The sequence below is a fragment of the Mastigoproctus giganteus genome, chromosome 12 (assembly GCF_048544385.1).
Source record: "Mastigoproctus giganteus isolate SK-2022 chromosome 12, ASM4854438v1, whole genome shotgun sequence".
Classification (NCBI taxonomy): Eukaryota; Metazoa; Arthropoda; class Arachnida; order Uropygi; family Thelyphonidae; genus Mastigoproctus; species Mastigoproctus giganteus.
This window is the reverse complement of record NC_143586.1, coordinates 162,908,039-162,932,126: the sequence shown is the minus strand read 5'-3', so window position 1 is coordinate 162,932,126 and position 24,088 is coordinate 162,908,039. Positions and strand designations below refer to the sequence as shown.

At 36.8% G+C, this 24,088-nt stretch overlaps 1 protein-coding gene across 1 annotated transcript in view; it reads right to left on the bottom strand.

The window, feature by feature from the left end:
• Positions 1–24,088, bottom strand: part of LOC150077556 (uncharacterized) — a 212,398-nt gene that overhangs the window by 27,695 nt on the left and 160,615 nt on the right. The window contains exons 7-9 of the mRNA XM_090386892.1: positions 23,861–23,991; positions 16,306–16,545; positions 1,573–1,725 (exon numbers count right to left, since the gene is read on the bottom strand). Coding sequence (XP_090243018.1) covers positions 1,573–1,725; positions 16,306–16,545; positions 23,861–23,991 — 524 coding nt within the window. The remainder of the gene's footprint in view (positions 1–1,572; positions 1,726–16,305; positions 16,546–23,860; positions 23,992–24,088) is intronic.

Genomic DNA, 24,088 nt, shown 5'->3' with positions numbered 1-24,088 from the left:
AAAGGAACAATATTTACAATATTTTTCAACCTCAGGAATGAAGCAGCATTCAAACCAATCCTCAAAGAGAGATATAGTTATCCATGCTCTCTGGGTCGATCAGAAATGGATGGGTAGGGTAGCTTTATTGATGCCCTTAAATGTACAAGGATTTCCAGAATGGTACACAAGCAGTGGTATTAATCTGTAATCTCTCACTGCATTAGCCCTAAGCAAGAGCGCACCCTATCTTTTGAAGTCTTGAAACCTGGCATTGTCTTTTCCTCTTTGGCAATGTATGTTTGATCTGGCATTTTTTTCCAATACAGAGCAGTCTCGTCAATGTTAAAAATCCAACACATTACAAAATTTCTCTGCAGCTGCAGACTCAGCACTGGCGACTTCACCACATACTTTAATGTTTTGGAAACCAGCACGATGCTTGAACCTATTAAACAACTTGTTGTTTGCCATGAACTTGGGTTGGGGTTTGTCGTACTTATCCTTAATATCTTCATAAATACTCCTTGGTTTTACTTGAATGGCCATTGGACTCAGGGTGCACTTGCTTCTGAATCTGATTTTCCATCCATATTATTAATAGCTGTTCCATCTTCGATATAGCATCTGAACACTGTTTTGTGATCACTGTTGATCTTAAATGTGTTGATCCTTTAACATGTTCTTTTATACATGCACTGTCCTTTAAAATAGTATTCACTGTTGAAGCAGCAAGACCTAATTCCCTTGCTCTAAGAACCGTAGCGGAAAAACTGGAAAAATTCAGTTTTTTGGCCGGTTTACAAAAAAGCTATTAAAATTATATAATAGATGACAAACTTTGTCCTGTTTTGTACTTCTTAATCATTTTCATCACTAATTAAATTTGGTTTCGTTTCCTGGCACTGCCAGCACTTGCACTTTATGTTGGTCCCTTTCCCTTTCATTGTAATACGTAAATAGGAATGAAGAGAAGTATCTGAAAATTTGTTTTTTATATGATTGAATATTTCAGTGAAGCAAAACTCATTTCACCATAATAACGTAACGTAAAAACCCACAGAATTCCCATTATTGGTATTATCACAAATGCAATAAGATCGAGTTTACAACCAGTTTATAATATATTGCACTAACAGAAAAGCCCAATAAACCGGAGAGTGCAAATTGTTTTCATTGTTTTATGGTCTTGACCTCCAGAAACGTGCTTTAGAAAAATATCACAAAGGTGTTCAAAACTGATTCTTTTAACGGGAACATATGATAATAACGATGAAAGTGTAGTGCAATTTCCACTATAAATATGACCTTTTAGAGAGATAAATAGCTTAGTAATATATAGCGAAATTTTCAACTTCCAAGGACTTGGAATGAATTAAAAAAAAAAAAAAACAATATGTTACTGGATTACATTACGATATTTTCACAATACCTCCATTTATCCCTACAGATGCAAAATACATTTCCATATTTTTTTCAGTTTGCACTGGCCGGCAAAAACTTACGTAAAGTCAAATTTCCGTAAGTCAAGTATTATGTTAAGTCAGGGAGTTCCTGTACTTCTAACATTATTTTGTCAAAGTTTTATATTACCTGAATTCCAGGAGATAATTCTGGAAGTAGTGATCCTATACTTCCTCTTATATCTTGATGACATTTCTTTTCCAGTTCATGAATATGCTTTACTAAATTTCGGATGTGCTCCAGAAGCTCACGATTATGAATCAGCAAGTGATGATTTTGAGACTAATTAAGATAAAAAGAAATGACTAAAACTAAATAAAAACAAAAAATTGATATGGTTTTTAAAATAAGTGCATAATTTTAAAACGTCACCAAAGGCACAAATGTCTTATTAATTACAATGGATTTACAAAATCCAATGTAATTAATAGGACATCAATTTTTCTGAATATTCTTTTTCTGAAAATTGCTTTGCCAATGAAGAAATAAATTGCAGACATCAACTATGTAAGTTTTTTATCTCCCTCCACTTTAAGTATAAACTCATATTAATAAAGACATCGCACATCTTGAAAGGGTTCAAAGACAGGTAAAAATTGTTCAACTGGTGCTTGAAGTGTTTGTACAATAGTTGAAATGGGTTATGAAGCATTTGTGTATACAGACACATACCTATTTCTACTATATGAAATAATTTCTCTGAATTGCTTTTGAAACAGCTTCAACGTATGCTGTTAGGCCACCTGGAGAATCCAACATGTTCACATATTATGGCATCAACAAGAGCTGTGCCTAAGGGATGCTCAACATTGTTCACCACTAGTCGAGAAGCAACAATTTTCAAATTATTTGTTCTTTATTTCAAATGCAAGCTGAAACAGTGAATATAAATGGAATGACCTTGAATTTCCTTAAAGAGGAAGTTTTAGTTCACACAACAATGGAATTAATATATAGGATGTTTATAAATGGTGGGAACACTTTCAGTAATTTATTGCACAAAGATTAGGACAGATATCAGTGTCATATACATACCTGTAGGATATTATGATGCAGTTACAAAGGAACTGGATGCAAAAAATAATTTTGATAACATATACTTGGATTTCAGGAAAGCATTTGACACTGCACATGGAAGACTACTGTACAAATTGGAGCAGAATGGTATTAAGGGTAAGTTGCTACAATGGATAAAAGGATGGTTGAGTGGGAGAAGACAGAGGGTGGTAATCAATTGGTGCTGCTCTTCGTGGACTAATGTTATTAGTGGTGTCCCTAAGGGTTCGGTGTTGGGTCCACTGCTGTTTTGTATATTTATCAATGATATTGATGAAGGTATATCAGGCTTAGTGTCGAAGTTTGCAGATGATACAAAGATTGGCAGGGTTGTTAATGACTAATGGCAGTGTGCTACATCAAGAGGATCTAGAAAATTTGGGCAGATGGGTTGAGAAGTGGCAACTGAAGTTTAACTTTGACAAATGCAAAGTACTGCATATGGGTAGAAGTAACCTCAGAGAAACGTACCAACTGTGTGGTATTACACTTAAGGTGGTAGAAAATGAAAAAGACCTGGGAGTAATTGTGCAGTCAGATATGAAGTTTTCTGAGCAATGAAGACAGGCTGCCAGGGCAGGTCATGGGGTTTTGTCAATGATATATAGGAATTTTGCTAGCAGGGAGAAGGAGGTGATTGTCCCTCTGTATAAGGCAATGGTCAGGCTGCACCTTGAGTACTGTGTACAGGTCTGGAGGCCTCATTTTAGGAAGGATGTAGATTTGCTTGAGCATGTACAGAGAAGGGCAACAAGATTGGTGAGGGGAATGAAGGGATCCTCTTACCAAGAGAGGCTTAAGTTTTGCAAATGGCAGTGGCTGGAAACTAGGCACCTGTGCAGTGATCGGATTAAGTACGCAAATTCTGATGGGATTCTTCCACTTGTTCAGATTACGAACCTAAGGGGGCATAAATTCAAATTAAGGAAAGACAGATGTAGAATAGATGAGGAAATTTGCCTTTAGCCAGCGGGTGGGTAATTGCTGGAACAAACTTCCATCTGTTGTTGTTGTTGTGGAAGTTGATAGGTTAAATAAATTTAAGGAGGAACTGGACAGGCATTTGGAGGGAATGGTTGTGTGAAATTTTTATTTTTTTTTGGCTGATGCTGCATAAGCTCATACACTTGCTTTCTTGCATCACATGCCACTACTACTACTACTACTACCACCTTGTGAAAGAGAAAATGTCAAAGTTTTTTTTACATACATCACTTCACAATGATTCAATGTGGGAACCACATGTGACATGGCAAATGTCCACAGGGTAAGCAAACTCTTGCCATACCCTGTAAGACCGTGGTGGTAGCTTCTTCAATTCTCTGCTTTAGTTCCTGGATGTCACGTGGCAAAGGTGGTACATAAACACAATCCTTTATGGAGCCCAACAAGAAGAAATCATTCTTTCAACTTTGTTGAAACCATCGTTCAACAAGGCTATGTGTGTGTGTGTGTGTGTGTGTGGTACAGGTATGACAGGTAATGCCAACTGGCAGTGAATGAAGGAACTACATGCCTCGGCAGTAACAACTGGGAAACTTTCATGTTTTCTCTTTCACATGGTATAAATAAGTAAATGTTCTCTCTCTTACTCCATGTGCAATAAATTATTGAAAGTGTTCCCACCATTTATAGACACCCTGTATTTTAATTTTAATAGTGGTCCTCAAGAAAATACAAGAAAAAATGAATGCAAAAATTCTCAAGAATAACTTTTACAAAGGAAAAAAATCTCCTTTGTAGCATTTATAAGGGGGGGGCCTATCTTACGGAGATTCACCATATCTTACAATTTTATTACTATTATTCTATTCCTGTCAAGAGTGAATACCAACAATGATCACACAATATCCAAAAACAGCTACTAACACATGTCCTTTCCTTTGTACCTATCTATCATTTACACTAATCACTCTCAAAGCTCCCATATATCTGCTAGAATTTATGCATCATTATTCCAATGAAGGTTTAGGTTATTCCCCACCTTCCTCCTTAAACCCTTTTTAATTTATTGCTTATAAAGTATTACCAGGAGGAGGAGGACCAGCTCCTTTTAACTACCAATTCTGCTTAGGATGCTGTCCAAATAATAGCTATTGTGACAAAAGTATTTCGCTGTAGCACACTTGAACATTCAAAGTAATCAAAGTGTGACAAAGTTTCCCTTTAGTATATGTCATATCAAATTATCAGTATTATCATGGTTAGTAGTAGAAAATGACACAAGGAAGCCAAACCCCCCTCCCCATATCCATCTCATCTCACTCCAACAATCAACCACTCACTGGCTAAAAGCACATTTTCACACATCTATCCTACAACCATTCTTTTTCAATTTAAATATGTCCCCTTATGTTTAAATATGTCCCCTCATTATTCCAATGAAGGTTTAGGTTATTCCCCGCCTTCCTCCTCAAACCCTTTTTAATTTATCGCTTATAAAGTATTACCAGGAGGAGGAGGAGGACCAGCTCCTTTTAACTACCAATTCTGCTTAGGATGCTGTCCAAATAATAGCTATTGTGACAAAAGTATTTCGCTGTAGCACACTTGAACATTCAAAGTAATCAAAGTGTGACAAAGTTTTCCTTTAGTATATGTTATATCAAATTATCAGTATTATCACGGTTAGTAGTAGAAAATGACACAAGGAAGCCAAACCCTCTTCCCCATATCCATCTCATCTCACTCCACCATCTTCCTCTAAAAATACAGTTGAAATCTAGCAAAGTACTTCTGGATATAAAGATTATAATGGAAAACAGTGACTTTTATGTGAAAGAGATTTTTATTTATTTTTCTGGTCTGTGTATATTTTAACTTTAAGCAGTATATTTGCATTACTGTTTGAAAGAAGTTTTCAAGTACAAAAGAGAAAGCAACTTGAATAAATTATGTAATTATAATGACCACTATTTTATGTGATTGATGGATAGTCTTGCATGTTTTTTTTTTTGTAAATTTATTATTGCATATATTGCTAATATGCAGTTATTGAATTGCCCTTCATGCAATATTTGTTTGATCTGAAATTTAAATAGTGGCTAAAAGCACATTTTCACACATCTATCCTACAACCATTCTTTTTCAATTTAAATATGTCCCCTTATGTGCCTTGTCTCAGAAAGAGTAAGAATGCCATCAGCATTTTGTTTACTCAATCCATTTAAATCCTTAAACATTTTGGTCAGGCTGGCAGGTACCTAGTTTCAAAACACTGCAATTTTCAGAACTGAAGTCTTTTATGGTAAGAATACCCTTTTGTATCCTTGATTAACAATGTTGCTCTTTTCTTCACCAATTCCAAAAGATCAGTATTTTCATACTCAGGATGCAGCCTAACCAATATCTTATACAACAAACTAATAATACCCCACAAACTGTCCTAGATCATCTACACTGTTCAGAGAACTTCATGTCAGACTGCACAATTAGTCCTATGTCTCTCTTTCTCTACCATCTTGTAGTGGAGAATGAGATATAGGAGTTTCATTTGTTCTCCACTTGTAATCATGAAGAACAAATTAAACCTAGTGTGGTACCACAAAATTGGTATGTTATTCTGGGATTAATGGTACTCATACATAGTATCATGCATTTATGAATGTTAAACTTCAATTGACATCTTCAGCTCAACTGTCCAATTTTATTGGTTTTATTGCAATAACATGCCTTGATTGCTACCATTAATCACCCTGACGACCTTTGTGTCATCTGTAAACTTAGAAAACAAATTATCAATGTTACCAATAAATAATAAAATCAGTAAAGGGCCCAGCACCGAACCCTGAAGGACTCCACCAATAGAACTAATCCATGAAGAGCAGCATCCATTTATAACCAGCCTCTTTTTCTGCCACTCAACCATTCCTTTATCCATTGCAGCAATTTGCTTCCAATACCACACTGCTCTAATTTGTATAAAAGCCTTCCATGCAGAAGTCTCAAAAGCTTTACTTAAGTAAATGATGTCAAATTTTTTTTTTTTTTTTTTTTTTTTAATTTCAAGTCTTTTGTTACTGTGCCATGCTAGCTAATTAGGTTGGTTGGACAAGATCTCACCTTAACAAATCCATGCTGTGATTTTTGTATAATCAGCAATACTTCTTTAACCAATAAATCCATTATTTTCCCAAGATCAGAAGTCAAGCTTACAGGCCTGTAATTATTCATTTCTCCCTCTGATTCCTCCTTTGTGAATAGAGAAAACATTTGCACACCTCCAATCAATAGGAACAGCCTTTATTCCAAGAATGCACTCATAATTATGGTCAATGGTTACTTCTCTTACCACTAGGTTTTATATAACTGGATAGATTTCATGAGCCCAAGTTGCTTTATTTACTTTTAGCTTCAACAGCTTCTCTTCCACTTTCTTTTCATTTATCACAAAATCATTTAGCTCCCACTCAGTGACTTTGTGTGCTTCTGGTATTCGAATCCCCAAAAACATCTTCATTCGTGAACACAAGTTGAGTTTATTTGCAATCTGAACAAGATCATGAACATTTATGCCATTAATCTAGCAGACAAATGTGGTACATCCCTTTCTTTCTTTCTTTCTTTCTTTCTAGTGTTAATAATTAGCAAAGAATTCTTTGCTACTCTTCTTTGCATTCTTAATCAAAGACTTCTGATAATCTGCCTTAGCTTGCAGTTTGCCTAACCCTTAGTAACTTGGTCACAGACTAGTTTGTACTTACTGCAGGTTTCTGTGTTCCCTGATAATTTATAATCATTCTATGCATTTTTAGGTGCATTAACAGATATGCATAAAAATGCTCATTTGTATTCAGCATGTGGCAATTTCAGAGATTTTATTCATGGACTGGTGCAAAATTTTATGTTTACCACACAAAATTTCCATAATTGCTGCTGGAGGCACCCTCCCTGATCACTACTGAGCAGACTCTGTGCACATGCCAGTACTTGTCAAGCTAGTGTTGCATGAAGAGAGTTTTTTTAGCTGTGTCATTGACGATCGTTTTGAAGGAAGTACCATGTCGGGCATACACACTGAACAGCGATATGTAATTCGTTATTGTGTCAGAAGGGACTTAAATGCATCGGAAACAATTCAAGAGATGAATGAAGCATATGGTAATGAGGGTCTTGGTAGGATGGCCATATTCCGGCGTGAAGTGGTTTCTCCATCAAGATAATGCCAGGCCCATACGGCTAATACTGTGCAGTGATCACTGCCACAGATGCTGAGGTTCTGTCACATCCCCCTTATCCACCAGGCTTAGTCTTGTGTGATATCTCCCTGTTTTCATGTCTGAAGAAAGCTCTGAAAGGCAAGCATTTCGCGTCCAACGATGCTTGCAGAGCCACAATGAAAGCACTTCATAGTTTTTTGGAAAATGGTTTGCAAGAAGCATTTAATGCTTAGATACGACAGTGGCGAAAGTGTAAATTTTGAGGAGAAATCCACAGAAGATTCAGATGATGACAATTAAGATAAGACCTTGCACCAGTCTGCAAATTAAATAATCATCCCTCGTATATGTGGATGGATGGACAGAGAAAGAGTGAATTATAAAATTTCATGAAATTTTATAATTCACTCTTTTAAACTGATTTGTCAAACCTTTCCACAGGAAATCTAGATTTCTATAATGACTTTAGAGATTTTCTATTTCTATAACGAAAAGCAACCACATAAAGTCTTTTACCAAATTTCATTAAAATTGGACCTATAGAAATCCAGAAATTATTTCTCTTTTTCCTTTCCAACAACATCACATAAGTTATCTATATACTATATATGTTGTAGCTAAAGCACTAGATGCTTGTTGCCATACTTTGATTACAAAGTATTAGAAAACATAGAATGAATACAATATTGGGAGGTATGTGCAGTGAATGGAGAACAATTATTATTATATATTATTAGTTAATCACATCTAACTAATTTGTAATAAGATAATTAGTGATTTACTTTTTACTTCATTTAATCACAGAAAAAGAAAAAATTCAATTAATTTAAGATTTAAAAATCTAATATAGCTGAAATGTAATGCATTGCATATATTAACCAACTTTGCCACTAATTTCACTGTCATTTCATCTAACATCCACTTAAGTCCAAAACTTGAACATTTTTTAACTACAATACCTCTCAAAACTTTGCATTCTAAGAGGTAATGTGGTTATAAAAAGCTTAGTAGCTTTTTATAACTGCTTATAAAAAGTAGTTTTTATAAGTTTCAAATATATATATACAAGGTGTCTCAAAAATATTGGTACAAACGTTTAGGGGAGGTAGGTAACATCTAAAGGAATGTGAATCGCGTAGGAACCCATAACCGGAAACGTCACCGCAAGTTGGTACATGGCGCTGTTCATCAGTTCACGAGAAAAAAATTTCTGGTTTACTCATTCAAGCAGTAGTCGCCGCACGAAGAGCATGAATCGATATACGAACTGTGAGCTGGCAGACATGCACCTAGTGTATGGATTAGCAGAGGGCCCACACGGTGTCCCCCCCCCAAACATCGCCTCGCAATAAGTGTGTGGGCAGGTATAGTCGGTGACTGCTTAGTTAGCCCATACCTGTTACCATCCCGCGTAAACTCTGCTAAATATCGGATCTTTCTTGAACAAGTTCTACCAGGGTTACTTGACAATGTTCCAGCAAATGTGAGACGCAACATTTGGTTTCAACATGACGGGGCGCCTGCCCATTATGAAAGGTGTGTTTGTGACCATTTGAACAGGCATTTTGGGCGTCGATGAACTGGCCGTGGTGGACCCATTGTCTGGTCCCCACACTCACCTGATTTATCGAGCCTTGATTTCTTTCTGTGGGGGCCCCTCAAATCTATCGTGTATGAATCGCCTGTTGAGACGGAAATGGATCTCGTGGCGAGACTTGTCTGCACTGCTGCTACTGTCAAAGAAACTCCAGGTGTGTTTGACCACGTCCGCCAATCCATGCTGCATCGGTGTCATGCATGCATCGCGTCTCATGGTGGAACCTTGGAGCATCTGTTGTAACATCATGAAATGCATTCATCTTGTACTCCATTCTTAATATTATGTCAAATAAATGTTTGCCACTAATTACTGTCTTGTGTCATTTCTGCTTCTTGTGCCTCTGCTATTATTTTCCCGTGACGTTTCCGGTTATGGGTTCCTATGCGATTCACATTCCTTTAGATGTTACCTACCTCCCCCTAAACGTTTGTACCAATATTTTTGAGACACCCTGTATATGTGTGTGTGTGTTTTTTGAGTTTTTTAATAATATTTATATACATAATATGTAGAAATATGGGAATGTGCATGTTTGAAATTTTGCACACTAATGAAAGAGAATCAGAAAATGGAAGAGATTAAGAAAACAATTTATCCATTTAATTTTTTTTTGTAATTTTTAGCGAAATTAATGTTTTGCTTTTTTTTTTTTTTAAGAACGATTAAAAAACATTTGAAATTACATACAGTGAGTGTTGAAATTCATTCAGAAAAGATGACATATTGTCATTTTTTTAATTTAAAAAAAATTGGACACCTAATTGTAATAGATTAAACAACATTGCATCACTTAAGGCAAAAACTGATAGAGTTTATTGAAACAAGCTGGAAAGAAAACTCAGAAAATATTCCAATTATCCAACTGTTTAGAGCTAATTAGAGAGCGTGTGTGTGTGTGTGTGTGTGTGTGTGTGTGTGTGTGTGTGTGTGTGTGTGTGTGTAAGGGTTCCATCAGCAGTTAGTTCAGGGTAGTTTCCAAAATCTTCTGTAATGCTACTAAATAATACTGACTCGAATTTATAAAACGCCTTTATTATGATAATATAAAATAAAATGAAATAAAATAAAACACGTGTACTGTTTGTATAACTGTATATTAAAATATTAAAACAAAATAAATGTAGTATAACAAGAATAAATACAATAAAATATATAAAATTAAAAGCGATTTAAAAATTATTGCTTTTAATTTTATATATTTTATTGTATTTTGTTTTAATATTTTAATACACAGTTATACGAACAGTATGCATACATTTTATTTTATATTATCATAATAAAGGCATTTTATAGATTCGTGTCAGTGTTATTTAATAGTATTACAGATGAATTACAGAGTTCCTGACTCCAGAGGCTGCTATCAATAGAACTTGCTGTCATTCTTTGAAAAATACCCTTTTGTGTCCCAGGTTTACAGAGTCAAAGAGTATTTTTTTAAATATACCCTTTTGTCATTGTATCTGAAACACCTATATACCAGAGGTTCCCAAACTTTCTCGGTTCACGGTGCCCTTAGTGTCTCAGTAATTTTTTTTCATGGCACCCTAGACCAAAATAAATACCTAACAGTTCCGTTTATTAATTAGTTAGGTCCAAACAACTTAATAAGCAATGATTAAACTGTGAACTACCTCGAACTAGTAGTTTGTGCAGTGTCTGACAGATGTCGAGTATCGCCGTGCTTCCCTCGAAAATTTAAAATATCCTGCAGCACCCCTGAGTTCGCCACGGTGCACAGTTTGGGAACTGCTGCTATATGCAATAATCAAGATGTGCCTAACCACTGCTTAAATAACAGGATAATTACCTCCTTATTCCTGCTGGCAAAACTCCTATATCAGTGACAGAATGCACTGAGATGTCTTAGCAGCCTCTCTCCACTTTGTTCGTGTCAGACCGTACAACTATTACCAGGCCTTCTCATTCTTTACTATTTTTATGTACTCAAATCAGTGTACTGAGTAGTAGTAATCCCAGAATAGCATATCCAATTGGGTATGTTATTCTGGGATTACTGCTACTCAGTATCTTGCATTTATCAATATTAAATCTCAATTCAAACTCTGCAAGCCAACCTGCATTAATTTGTTTAGGTCTATTTGCAGTAGCATACCCTGATTCTTCTCGTCCATCCTGCCAACCCCCATGTGGCATCAGCAAGCTTCTACACTTGATATGATTTCACCAATATCATTAATAAATATTAAAAAAAATATTTAGAGTAACCAAAAGAGAATCCTGTGGAAACCCACACATAACATTAGCCCATGAAGAGCAGTAGCCATTAATTACCACTCCATCTAATGCCTGTCAACTATCCCATTAATTCAAAGCAGTAACTTGCCCATACGAATAACAGTAACTCCCCGTTCCAGATCGTGGTGGACTGCTGACATCAACAACAGCTTCAAAATGAAACAAGTCCTACATAAGAAATGGAAGCATACGAATGGCAGTCAAGACAGAATCGCCTTTTCCCACGCCAGGGCCCACTTTAATCGAAATAAAGCTGCTGCAATCCAAGTAAATCTTAACCGCACTCTGAGGAAAGTAAAGCCATTCTATGCTGCCCCACATGGTGGATTCAATCACATGCTTGATCCTCAAGAATGGCTCAAATACATCGCCAGGTTTTCAAATACAACCCCAGTCCCATCTACAGTTGTCCAGCCTGACTATGAAAACCCTTCAGATGTCCTAGGGACTATCCAGATCACGAAACAGGAGCTCATACGTGCCATCAATTCCCTTCCCACAACAGCCACTGTTGGGGAGGATGGAATTCCACAATTTATGATCAAATGCTTAAGCACATTCATCATAGACCCTCTTCTCTCGATCTACAACAGATGCCTCGCTGAGCATTATTTCCCACCCCAGTGGAATAAGTACAGAGTGTACCCCATCCCTAAAAACCAATTTGCCACAAACGTCAGCCAGTTCAGACCCATATCAGTTGCCTCTTGTCTGTTAAAAACTCTTGAAACGGCTTTGCTACCCACATTCACTCAACAAATCCTCCAGACAAAACCACCTGAAATCCACTATGCCATCCCAGGAAAATCATCAATCACTAACTTGGCAGCCACCACAGAACGCATTCTCTTAGCATTCAAACAAAGAGCTGAGCTAGCAACCACGTATCTCGACATAAGCGCAGCCTTTGATGCCGTGTCGATCCCAGCCTTGCTCCTCCTACTTAAGGAGAAATTTCACATTCGAGGTGATATGCTGTGCTTTTTGGAATCTCTTCTCTGTCACAGGGTACTTATTCTCCATCGGCAACACACCCTATCTTGCGACATTACTGCTGGAATACCGCAGGGGGGGGGTGTCCTGTTCACAGCTATCATCGTGCCCATTATTGCCTCAACGAATGGTCTCCTATGCTATGCCGATGACCTCAAACTGCTGACTCAAATTAACCCTGGCAACAACCCCACTCAGCTCAGCAACAGGATCAATTCCCAACTTGCACCTCCGTAGCCAGGTGGGAAGTTGCAGCAGTGCGTAGCACACGCTTCTTGATTAGACCGGGGTTCGAGCCCGTCACCACCAAATACGGAGGATGCGGAAAGGTCAGGGAATGACCACCGCATATCCCGGAGCAATATGGCCTTAGTTGCTAATGCTGCTAAAAACCAAATAACAACAACAACAATTCCCAACTTAAGGATCTAGAATTGTACCTGGCAAACTTCAATCTAAAAATCAACCCACTGAAGTCTGCTCAGGTTATATTCTCCCTTAAATCCATGCTGACAGTACTCAACGTTTCACTCACTGGGGTACGAATACCAAACATACCCACGCACACAGACCTTGGTGTTCTGTTTGACCAAAAGATGTCCTTTGTCAACCAGATCGACAAAATCAGTACCAGATTTTCTCATCTACGGTGGATCTCAAAGCAGCAGCTGCTACACGTCCGACATCCTGTCACTTTAAAAGGTTCATCACCTCTACTGTCTACCCCGCCATTCTGTATGCTGTGCAGATTGTTTGTTTTGTTTGTTATTTGGTTTTTAGGAGCATTAGCAACTAAGGCCATATTGCTCCGGGATATGCGGTGGTCATTCCCTGACCTTTCCGCATCCTCCGTATTTGGTGGTGACGGGCTCGAACCCCGGTCTAATCAAGAAGCGTGTGCTACGCACTGCTGCTCCTTCCCACCTGGCTACGGAGGCGCCTATGCTGTGCAGAAATATGGGCCTCCGCTGCACCTACAAACCTCAAGCGGGTGTACACCGCTGAATACTGGTTACTGAAATGGGCCAATAACAAGCTTCGTCTACCTCCCGCTACCACAACCACCATGATGGCACAAGCACTCGACATCCCGAGGTTGAAGTTCCTGATCGTGGAAAAGAGGCTGGTCTTCACAGCCAAACTCATCACAGGCCAGATATCATCTCCAAATATTTGGAACGCTTGCTCTTGGAGGATTCCACAGCCAAGCCTAAGGTCGGTACCAGCACTCGTGGCTCACCACAACAGGCTTGTACTCACTGAGAGATTTCTTCCCAAGCAGATGCTCGCTGCCCTCAACCGTGTGGACGCCAACATCGACAGCATAATAAGTAACAAGAAGGACAGACACAACTTTATCAAAGCCCTTGAACCCTGATATATTGCCAAGTTGTATTTGTATTTATTTTGCATTTGTGATTGGTATTTTGTAGCCTTTTTTGTATGTGTTCGCTGTATTTTGTAGCCTTTTGTATTTGTACGCCGTATACTTATCTATATGTGAACCCCTGGCGCTCGTCGTCGATAAAGATTTATTTATTTAGATTTATTTATTTATAATGCGACATTAATTCAATTTGCCCAGCAGTATTTCATGAGAAGCAGTATCGAAAGCTTGACTGAAATCAAAGTATGCATTGTCAAAATTATTTTTTGCAACTACATCATAGTGACTAATCAGATTGGTTTTGAAAGATCGCCCCCTCAAGAAATCTGTGCTGTGATTGCCATATAACTAAATTCCTCTCAAGATGATCTTACCTTACTTTATTAATCATTGACTCCATTATTTTCCTTGTAAAAGTCAAGTTTCCAGGTCTATAATTACTCATTTCACCCTCTTTGTGAATAGAGAGAGACAATTTGCAGTCTGCAGGGACCTCCCTTGAATCCAAGGATGCTTGTATAATTATGGTTAAAAGGCAGCCTGACGTAGCTGAGTGGTCAGGAGCATGAGTGCAGTAACACATGTGCTTTGAGTGGACCATAGTTCAAACCCGTGACTGCTAAATACAAACAATTTGTACTGAATGATTTATTGTAAACAGCACTGACCTAGTGGTCGTGCCAGAGTATAAACAAGATGGATGCAAAAAATAATTTTGATATCATATATTTGGATTTCAGGAAAGCTTTTGACACTGTTGCACATGGAAGACTATTGTACAAATTGGAGCAGAATGGTATTAAGGGTAAGTTGTTACAATGGATAAAAGGATGGTTGAGTGGGAGAAGATAGAGGATGGTAATTAATGGGTGCTGCTCTTCGTGGACTAATGTTATTAGTGGAGTCCCACAGGGTTCGGTGTTGGGTCCACTGTTGTTTTGTATATTTATCAATGATATTGATGAAGGTATATCAGGCTTAGTGTTGAAGTTTGCAGATGATACAAAGGTTGGCAGGGTTGTTAATGACAGTAATGGCAGTGTGCTACTGCAACAGGATCTAGATAATTTGGGCAGATGGGCTAAGAAGTGGAAACTGAAGTTTAACCTTGACAAATGCAAAGTACTGCATATGGGTAGAAGTAACCACAGAGAAACATACCAACTGTGTGGTACTACACTTAAGGTGGTAGAAAATGAAAAAGACCTGGGAGTAATTGTGCAGTCAGATATGAAGTTTTCTGAGCAATGAAGACAGGCTGCCAGGGCAGGTCATGGGGTTTTGTCAATGATATATAGGAATTTTGCTAGCAGGGAGAAGGAGGTGATTATCCCTCTGTATAAGGCAATGGTAAGGCTGCACCTTGAGTACTGTGTACAGGTCTGGAGGCCTCATTTTAGGAAGGATGTAGATTTGCTTGAGCATGTACAGAGAAGGGCAACAAGATTGGTGAGGGAAATGAAGGGATCCTCTTACCAAGAGAGGCTTAAGTTCTGCAAATTGCAGTGGCTGGAGACTAGGCACCTGTGCAGTGATCTGATTGAGGTGCCCAAGGCCTTGAATGGGTTGAGCATGCTGAATTCTGATGGGATCCTTCCTAAGCCTAAGGAAGCCTTCATAATAGTTTATCAGATTACGAACCTAAGGGAGCATAAATTCAAATTAAGAAAAGACAGAGGTAGAATAGATGTGTGGAAATTTGCCTTTAGCCAGCGGGTGGTTAATTGCCGGAACAAACTTCCATCTGTCGTTGTGGAAGTTGATAGGTTAAATAAATTTAAGGACAGTCATTTGGAGGGAATGGTGTGGATTTTTTTTTTTTTTTTTTTTTTTTTGGCTGATGCTGCATAAGCTCATACACTTGCTTTCTTGCATCACGTATCACTACTACTACTACATATTTTTAAAGTTTGCTTTAAGAATTAAGTAATAAAAGAATCAAAGTATCTGGCTGAAAAGAACTATACTGTTTTTTACACTGTATTTTTAACAAATGCTTGATATTAACATCACTCAAGAATAGAATATTTTCTCCCCAGTCTATAAATGTTTCATCTTTTCATCAAATTAATATTTGATTTAAGATATCATGATACATATGAATTATTAATATGAAGCAACACGCTAATAATATGAGTTCACTATCTAGGAATGAATTTTTTTTTTTTGTATGCCTTTTTTTTGTCATTTTCATTTCAACAATATTTAACTGGACTACTTGTACCCTGACAACTATTATAAATGAACATTACAGCTATTCAAATACAATAGTTGCCAACAGAATAATGGCAATGAGAATAAGGTAAACCAAAATGGCAGGACACTTAAGTAGAGGGAAAACAGATTAAAAATAAACTGTCAATTTTAAAATAATATAAGATATGAGAAAAAAAAAAAAAAAAAAAACCAACCTGTGCCTCTAAGCGTGCATTAGTTTCTGCAGCTAACTGATCTTTCAGCAATTGAACTTGTGCAACAACTGATTGGTTTTGTTGGTTCTGTTGCTCTAACTGCTCTTTAAGCAACTGGATATGATGGCGGAAACTAAGCTGTGGAATATCTTCAGGATGGGGTGATATATTTTGCATTGGACGAGGAGTGGAAGGCAAGGCTGTAGATATCATTCCTAGCTGGATGGTGCTATCAGCCATCTACAGTAATCATTTAAAAAAAAAAAAAAATTACAAATATATTACATCATATTATTAGAAAGGATAACGTATTATTATTTTAAACACATACAATTAATTACCGTATTTCCCCATGTATAAGACGCACCTTAATTTTGGGGCCCGAAATTTGAAAAAAATGTAGTACATAAAGTTATTGAACTCAAGTTTTATTCATCATAAAATTCATACAACTCATCACTGTCAAAACTCCCATCCATTAGCTTGTCCTCATATATTGCCTCGTCCTCAGTTCCATCTATGGCATTTGAAATGCCACACTTCTTAAATGACTTGACAATGATCTCAATCTTGATATTATCCCAGGATCTTTTCACCCAGGTACAAACTTCTCCTATAGTTGGTTTCTTCACTCTTCCTGCTGGTGTCAAATTGTCCCCAGAAGACTTCATCCATTGGTTCCATTCATCTCTCATATCAGCTTTGAAGGGTTTGTTAATGATGACATCAAGTGGTTGGAGATGGGATGTAAAGGTATGACGGCAAGTTTTGTTTTTTGTGCTGCAGCAATCTTCTTTGTATTTTTTGTTATGTGTGCCCTGAACCGATCAAGCACCAATAGGGCAGGTTTGCGTAAGAGCCCACCTGGTCTCCTGCTCCAAACTTTCTCAAACCAGATTTTCATCCCATCCTGATCCATCCAACCTTTGTCATGAATGTGGACAATCACTCCTCAAGGAATTTCTTCTTTTGGCATTGTTTTGCGTTTGAAAATCAGCATAGGAAGCAGCTTGGTTCCGTTGGCACAACAAGCTAGAACAACTGTATAATGGCTCTTTTCATGTCCACTTGTCTTCACAGTTAGTTTTCACCCCCTTCTTATTAACAGTTCTGTTACTTGGGACATCAAATTGAAGGGGGACTTTGTCCATATTTGCAATCTGTCCCACCTCAAATTGATGTGTCTTCCGACATCGAATGACAAAACAATGAAATTCAAGGACCTGCTCATAGCTTTCAGGCATCTTTTGGGCAAGTCTGGTGCGTGTACGCATGCTTAGTCCATTCCGTTTCATGAACCTGAAGCACCAATTGTGTCCTCCTTTGAAATCAGTACCTTCTTTTTCATTAGCAATTCTTCTTGCCTCATGCTGAACCATCTTTGTGGACACAGGAATTCCAATTGCCCTTTGCTCCTCAATCCATATCTTCAATTCCTTCTCTAAATTAGGCCATTTTGCTGACTTGCCTCTAATGGCCTTCTTCTGCTGTGGCGTTTTCAGTAGGGTTTCTTCTTCCCGTAGCCAGTCTCGGATTGTTTTCTTAGTTGGAGGTGGACCAAACTTACATTCAGCAGCATGATTTCCATTCACTTTTGCAAACTGGATCACTTTTAACTTGAATTCAGCACTGTACGAAAATCTTTTCTGAGCCATTTCTGGGCAGAACATGGCAAAACGTAACCTAATATACTGGTAACAAGTGTGAAACAATTGAGCGCAAAGACAACAAGCGCAAAAAAGTGGGAAATGGAAGTAAAAAAAATCTACAACCACTGTATAAGACGCACCCAGTTTTTAGACCCCAAATTTTTCAAAAAAAGGTGCGTCTTATACATGGGGAAATACGGTATGTAAATGAAAGCTCTATTTTGTTGTCATTATCACACATGCAATCACAAATAACTCACCAAAAGAAGTTAAAATAAAAATATAAATTTTTGTATGACTAAAATTAATAGTCTTTAAGCTTATTATATATATAAAAAAGGTAATAATACTCAGTAAAAATAATCACAAATAATTCACCAAAATAAAAAATATAGCAATTTTTTCAGGCTTTGGGAGAACTGCCTAAAATTAGTAAATAGCCTTTATGATCATATATATATATAAAGATTATACTTGAAACTTTCTAATCAGAACTTTGTTGCTCCTAATTCTGTGTACAGTCATCTGCACTTACATAGTGTAAGTGCAACTGTGCATAGAATTATTAACTTTCATAATAGTTTATCATATAAATTTATTATGGATAGCTAAATGCTAATATATTTGACAATGCATGTTGCTCATGGCACACATGTCAGTGGTTCTACAACCCTGTTAAAGGACAAAAATGATTGCAATGAGGATAATGAATAACTAAATCTATGGGTAGGAAAGAAAATCAAAATATCACATTATGAGAGATTTTAACTATTTCAATAACGAGTGGATTGGCAGCTTGCTCAATAGCAAAACATTTCTGGATTTGCTAGATGACCGCTTTCTATACCAACATGTCAAAGAAGCAACAAGAAAAAGAATATTGATGTAAGCTCTGTCTACACCATGGTTGATTAGGGCATTGATTATTGCTTGTTTTGTGACTGAGTCAAATGCTTTCTCATAGTCGATGAAGGACATACATGGAAGGTTGTATTCATTGTGCCACTCCATAATTTGCTGTACTGTTTGGATGTGATCCATTGTACTAAAGTCGCTTCTGAAACCTACTTGCTCTTTGGGTTGTGCTGCATCAAGTATTGTGCCTATTCTTCTTGAAATTATTTTAGTGAAAACCTTGTAGACAACTGGCAATGGACTTATTGGTCAGTAGTTTTCTAAATCTTCCTTGTCACCTTTCTTGTGCAGTAGGATGGCTTCTACAAGTACTTTATTAAGTAGAAGGCATTTTGAAAATAGTTTTCAGCCTGTATGTAAAGGCTGGAGGCCAGCCTTTAGATACAGGCTGGCCTCCAGCATTCAACACTGACTTTATCAGGTCTTGCTGCTTTGCCATTTTTCATTGATTTTATAGCATCTTCTACCAAAATTTCTAGTACAGCTTCTGCATCTGGTGTTGGATCCAGTTGTTGTCCTTTATCCTTATAAAGTTTAAAATAAAATTCTTCCACTCATTTTAGTAACTGTTTTTGGGTTTTGTTGTTGCGGCATGATCAAGCTTCAAAGCAAATATTTGGCTCTTGTGTGTAACCATTTTTCGTTTTGCTTTCTTTATCTCTTGATTTTCTTCTAGCATTCTTCTGATGAGATCAACACTGAACTTACACATTTCTTCTTTTTGCACTTTCTTATGGTCTTGCACATTTGTACATATTCTACATTGTTTCTTATGTTTATGTTTTCTTTATTTCTCTTCTCTTTTTCATCATGGCAATTGTTTCTTTTGATATTTTGGTTTGTCTTGTTTTACAGTAAGTGCAAGGGCAATAGTTGCAATGACTGTCTTTATCAGTTAAAAAATCTGTCAGAAAGGTCTTACAGCACATGAAATCAGTTCTAGTTCAAAGTTTTGATGATTTTTCAATAGTTGGTCAGTGTCGATCTTCTTCACTTTAATTGACTTCAACAATTTCTTTCATTCTTTCTTGAAATCAATAGGGCCAAGTTACTGAGAGCAAAAATCAAAATCAAAAACTGATTCATTGAATGCATATATACCATTAAGAAAATACACCACAAGGATTCCACAATGGATGAATAACAAACAAGACAGTTTAATAGAACAGAAAAATAAAGCATAGAAAAGTTACAGAGCAATAAAAAGTATTGAAATATATAGCAGCCATAAACGGATCATGTAACAGTTCCACAAAGAGGGTTAGGCTTGCAAGGGCAGATTTCAATTGATGATAAGAGACCAAAAAGAGGGGAACATGGAGTTTTTCAAGTATGTGAATACAAAGCAGAAACAAAGAAATCAGATAGACCCTTGTGTAATGGATGCAGAAAGTCTTAGTAACTTAGTTGATATTGCAGATTACTACTAGGATTAGCAGCAGCTAATGATGCAAGAAAGCAAGCTTATACAGAATCAGCAAAAAAACCCCAATTTCTACATCAACCAATCCCTTAATAGTTTGTCTACTTCATCCATGAATTTATTCAGACTACTTAACCACTTCCACAATGCCAGATGGGAGCCTGTTCCAACAACCCACTATCTGCTGGCTGAAGGCAAACTGAAGTAGTCAGCAGTGAGCTTACAAAATCCATTCAGAGCTTTAAACACCTCAATCAAATCTCCTCAGAGGTGCCTAAGACTCTAGACTGCAATTTTGCAAAAGTGAAGCCTTTCTTGGTAAGAGTACCCTTTTGTTCCTCTAACTAACCTGACAGCTGATCTCTACACCCAACAACAGGTTTCAACAGATCAATATCCATACAAAATGATGCTTCCAGATCTATATGTAGTATTCAATATGTGGACTAATTATTGTCTTATACAGTGGGGTAATTATCTTCTTATCCCTCCTGGCAAAATATTACTGTATACCATTAACAAAACCCCATGAGCTGTCTGGGCAGCAGCTTGTGTATGCTGCTCAGAGAACTTCATTTCTGCACAATAATCCCCAGGTATTTTTTCATTCTTCACTATATGGAATGTGGTACTACAGAGAGAGGGTATGTTATTCTGGGATTACTGCTGCCCATATGCTGTACTTTCAATGTTAAACTTTGATTGCCTAAATCTAGATCTTGTTGCAGTAGAATAATTTGATTACTTTTCCTTCTGCCAACCTTTGTACTTCTGCAAAATCAGACAATAAGCTTGATATGCCTTTTACCAATATTATTAATAAAAAGAGAAAAAGAAAAAAAAAACCACTGGGCTCTGCTCAGAGCATTGGGGACTGCCACTAATAATAGCAGTCCAAAAGAGTAGTGTTCAATGGTAATCACTCTTTGTCTTCTCTCACTCAAGTATCCCTTTATCCATAGCAGTAACCTGCCTCTAATAGCATACTAATCCAATCTACAGTAGTCTTTTATGTGGAACAGTAACTTTTCCGAAATCCATGTGTATGGTGACAAAATTTTCTGCATCCAGTTCCTTTGTTACTGCATCTAGTATCCAGTCAGATTGGTCTGACACGATTACCTCTTGTGACTGCAGTATAAATTTATTTCTGTCTAGATGGTCCTATATTACTTCTTTAATCAGCAACTCCATTATTTTCCCTGAAACAGAAGTCAACCTAATAGGTCTGTAACTACTTGTCTCACTTTGATGCCCCTTTGTGAATTGGGGATACATTTACATATCTCCAGTCCATATGGACATTCCCTGAATCCAGGGATCTTCTCACAATTATGGTTACTTATCTCTTTTCTGCCTCCTTTATTAATATAATTTGACATCTCACCCATCCCAGATGCTATTTTTTCCTTTAGCTTCAACAATTTATCTTGCACTTACTTTCCTCTCAGTTATCAAAATTCATTCAGCTCCCTGTTAGAATTTGATACACTTCTGGCATCACCATCCTTAAAATATTTCCCAACCATGTGTGAATGCAGATGTAGAATATCTATCCATTGTCAGCCAATGAATAGCCAATTGGTTAATGAAAACAAGCAGAATTTGCAAAATTAGAGAAAAGAAATTCAAATTTTAATGTAGTTTTATTATATTTTTGTGAAAAGAAAAAGATAGAGTTTTTGTTGCAAACTGCACTGAAGAGTGTATTTCTTTGGTTACATATTGTTTATTAGCATTCATTGCACAGTACCTTAGTTTTTTCCATTAAGTAGTCGTAGGCATCATCACATAAATACGCACTTGAGTAATCATTTAGAATTCCATAAACATGGATGAAGGTGATAAGAATTTAAAATATCCTCCCATATTGTTATTGATGTTTCCACTGATAAGCAGATATTTAGATAATTTTAGTTTTATTATGGCAAATGATTGGCAAGCAAGCTTATACAGCATCAACCAAAAAAAAAACCAAAAAAAAAAAAAAAAACCAAAAAAAAAAAAAAAAACCCCAACCAATTGATCCCTTTTCTTCATCTCATCATTTTTTTAATGGATTGAAATACTAATTATATCTAACTTTTTTAATTTTTAACAAAAAAAAAAAAAAAAAAAAAAAAAATAGAAATGTTTTTTCCCACCTTTTATTACTTAAAAAACAGGCATAACTAGGAATCAACATGCACTGTCCAAAAAAATTTTATGAAAAAAATTATATTAAAAGACAGTCATAGACAAGAAATGCAAATGCAAATAAATGCAAACAGATGTAAAGAAAACTGTGAATTGTGGGATGATGATGTGTTGCTTCGTTGAGCATAAAGCCTGCAGAGGCTGACTGAAGTAATCTGCAGCCAGATGGAGAAAACGTATGATGTACCAGACTTTGAAAAAGGTCTTATTGTATTTGCACATTTAGTAGGACCCATGAATCAAGAAATGAAAGACATAACTGATTTCTCAAAAGCATCTATCTCAAAGGTTTTTAATGACTGGAAAGCAAGTGATTCTTCCACATCTCAAAGGCAAAAATATGGCAGAAAAACAGATTCAAGAGTGAAGCTGTCGTACTCTAAGGAGGACTGCATGGAAAAATAGGACATCCAATATGCAGCAACTAATATTCTGAATTCAACAAAGCCTAGAACTGCCCTATTTCAACAAGTACTACGCATAGGGAATTGAAGAAACTGGGTATTGGCAGTTGCCTGCCTAGTTCGAAGCCATTTATTTCAGAGAAAAAAAATACCAGAAAAATTCACTTGTGGTGGTACTGAGAATATTGGGATTGGACAGTGGAACAATGGAAGAAAGTCATGTGGTCAAACAAATAACAACACACTTTGTTTTGCACTGATGATAGGTACAGAGTGTGGTTGAGCACCTTACTAAGCAATGGACCCTGCTTGCCTTGTTAAAACAATCCAAGCATCTGGAGGTGGTATCATGGTATGGGGAACATTTGTATCAGCAAAATTCAGGTACTTCCGGGTATCTCCTGATACAAAATTCAGGTACAAAATACACCCCATATACTGCATCCTGCAATGTTATACTTTCATCCCAAAGGTGATGCCACTTTATGGATGACAATGCAACAGTGCATCATACTAGAATCATGCAAGAATGGTTCAACAAACATGACGCAAATTTCCACCATCTACTAGACATGCATATTTACCAGATCTCAATTCTAATGGGAATATGTGTGTGTATGTGCTGGAGAGAGAGAGCTATTTGGCAACGAAGTAATTTCCTTCAATGATAATTCCATAATCAAAATGAACTGGCTGTTTCAATTGCATTGTGCTTTCATAATAAAAAAATAAAAATAAAAAATAGAAACACAAATAACCTGAATAAACTAAAGTTATGAAAGCAATATACTGTTTTTATTTATGTACTTACTTAGTTACAAAATACAGTAAATTATCTTTATCTGATTTAGATTGAACTAACACACATTTTTAAAGACGATATTACTGCTTTGTAAAAATGTGAGTGCCTGTGTTTGTGTGGGTGTACATGTAACAAAATACATATAATAAAAAAAATAATATCTTACTTCAGATGGTCTAATTGTTGACTGCACAGCCAGTGATGAGAGATTCTTATCCTGTACCTTTGAGCTGATTACAGCACTATCAGCCTGTGTATCACAGCTGCTTGGTTCTGAAACTTGATCCTGAGTCTTCTCTGGAAAAAAAAAAAAAAGTACACTACAGTAAGGCACCCATATCTGCGGGGGTTACGTTCCAAGACGTATCGGGGATGGCTGAAACCGCAGATATAA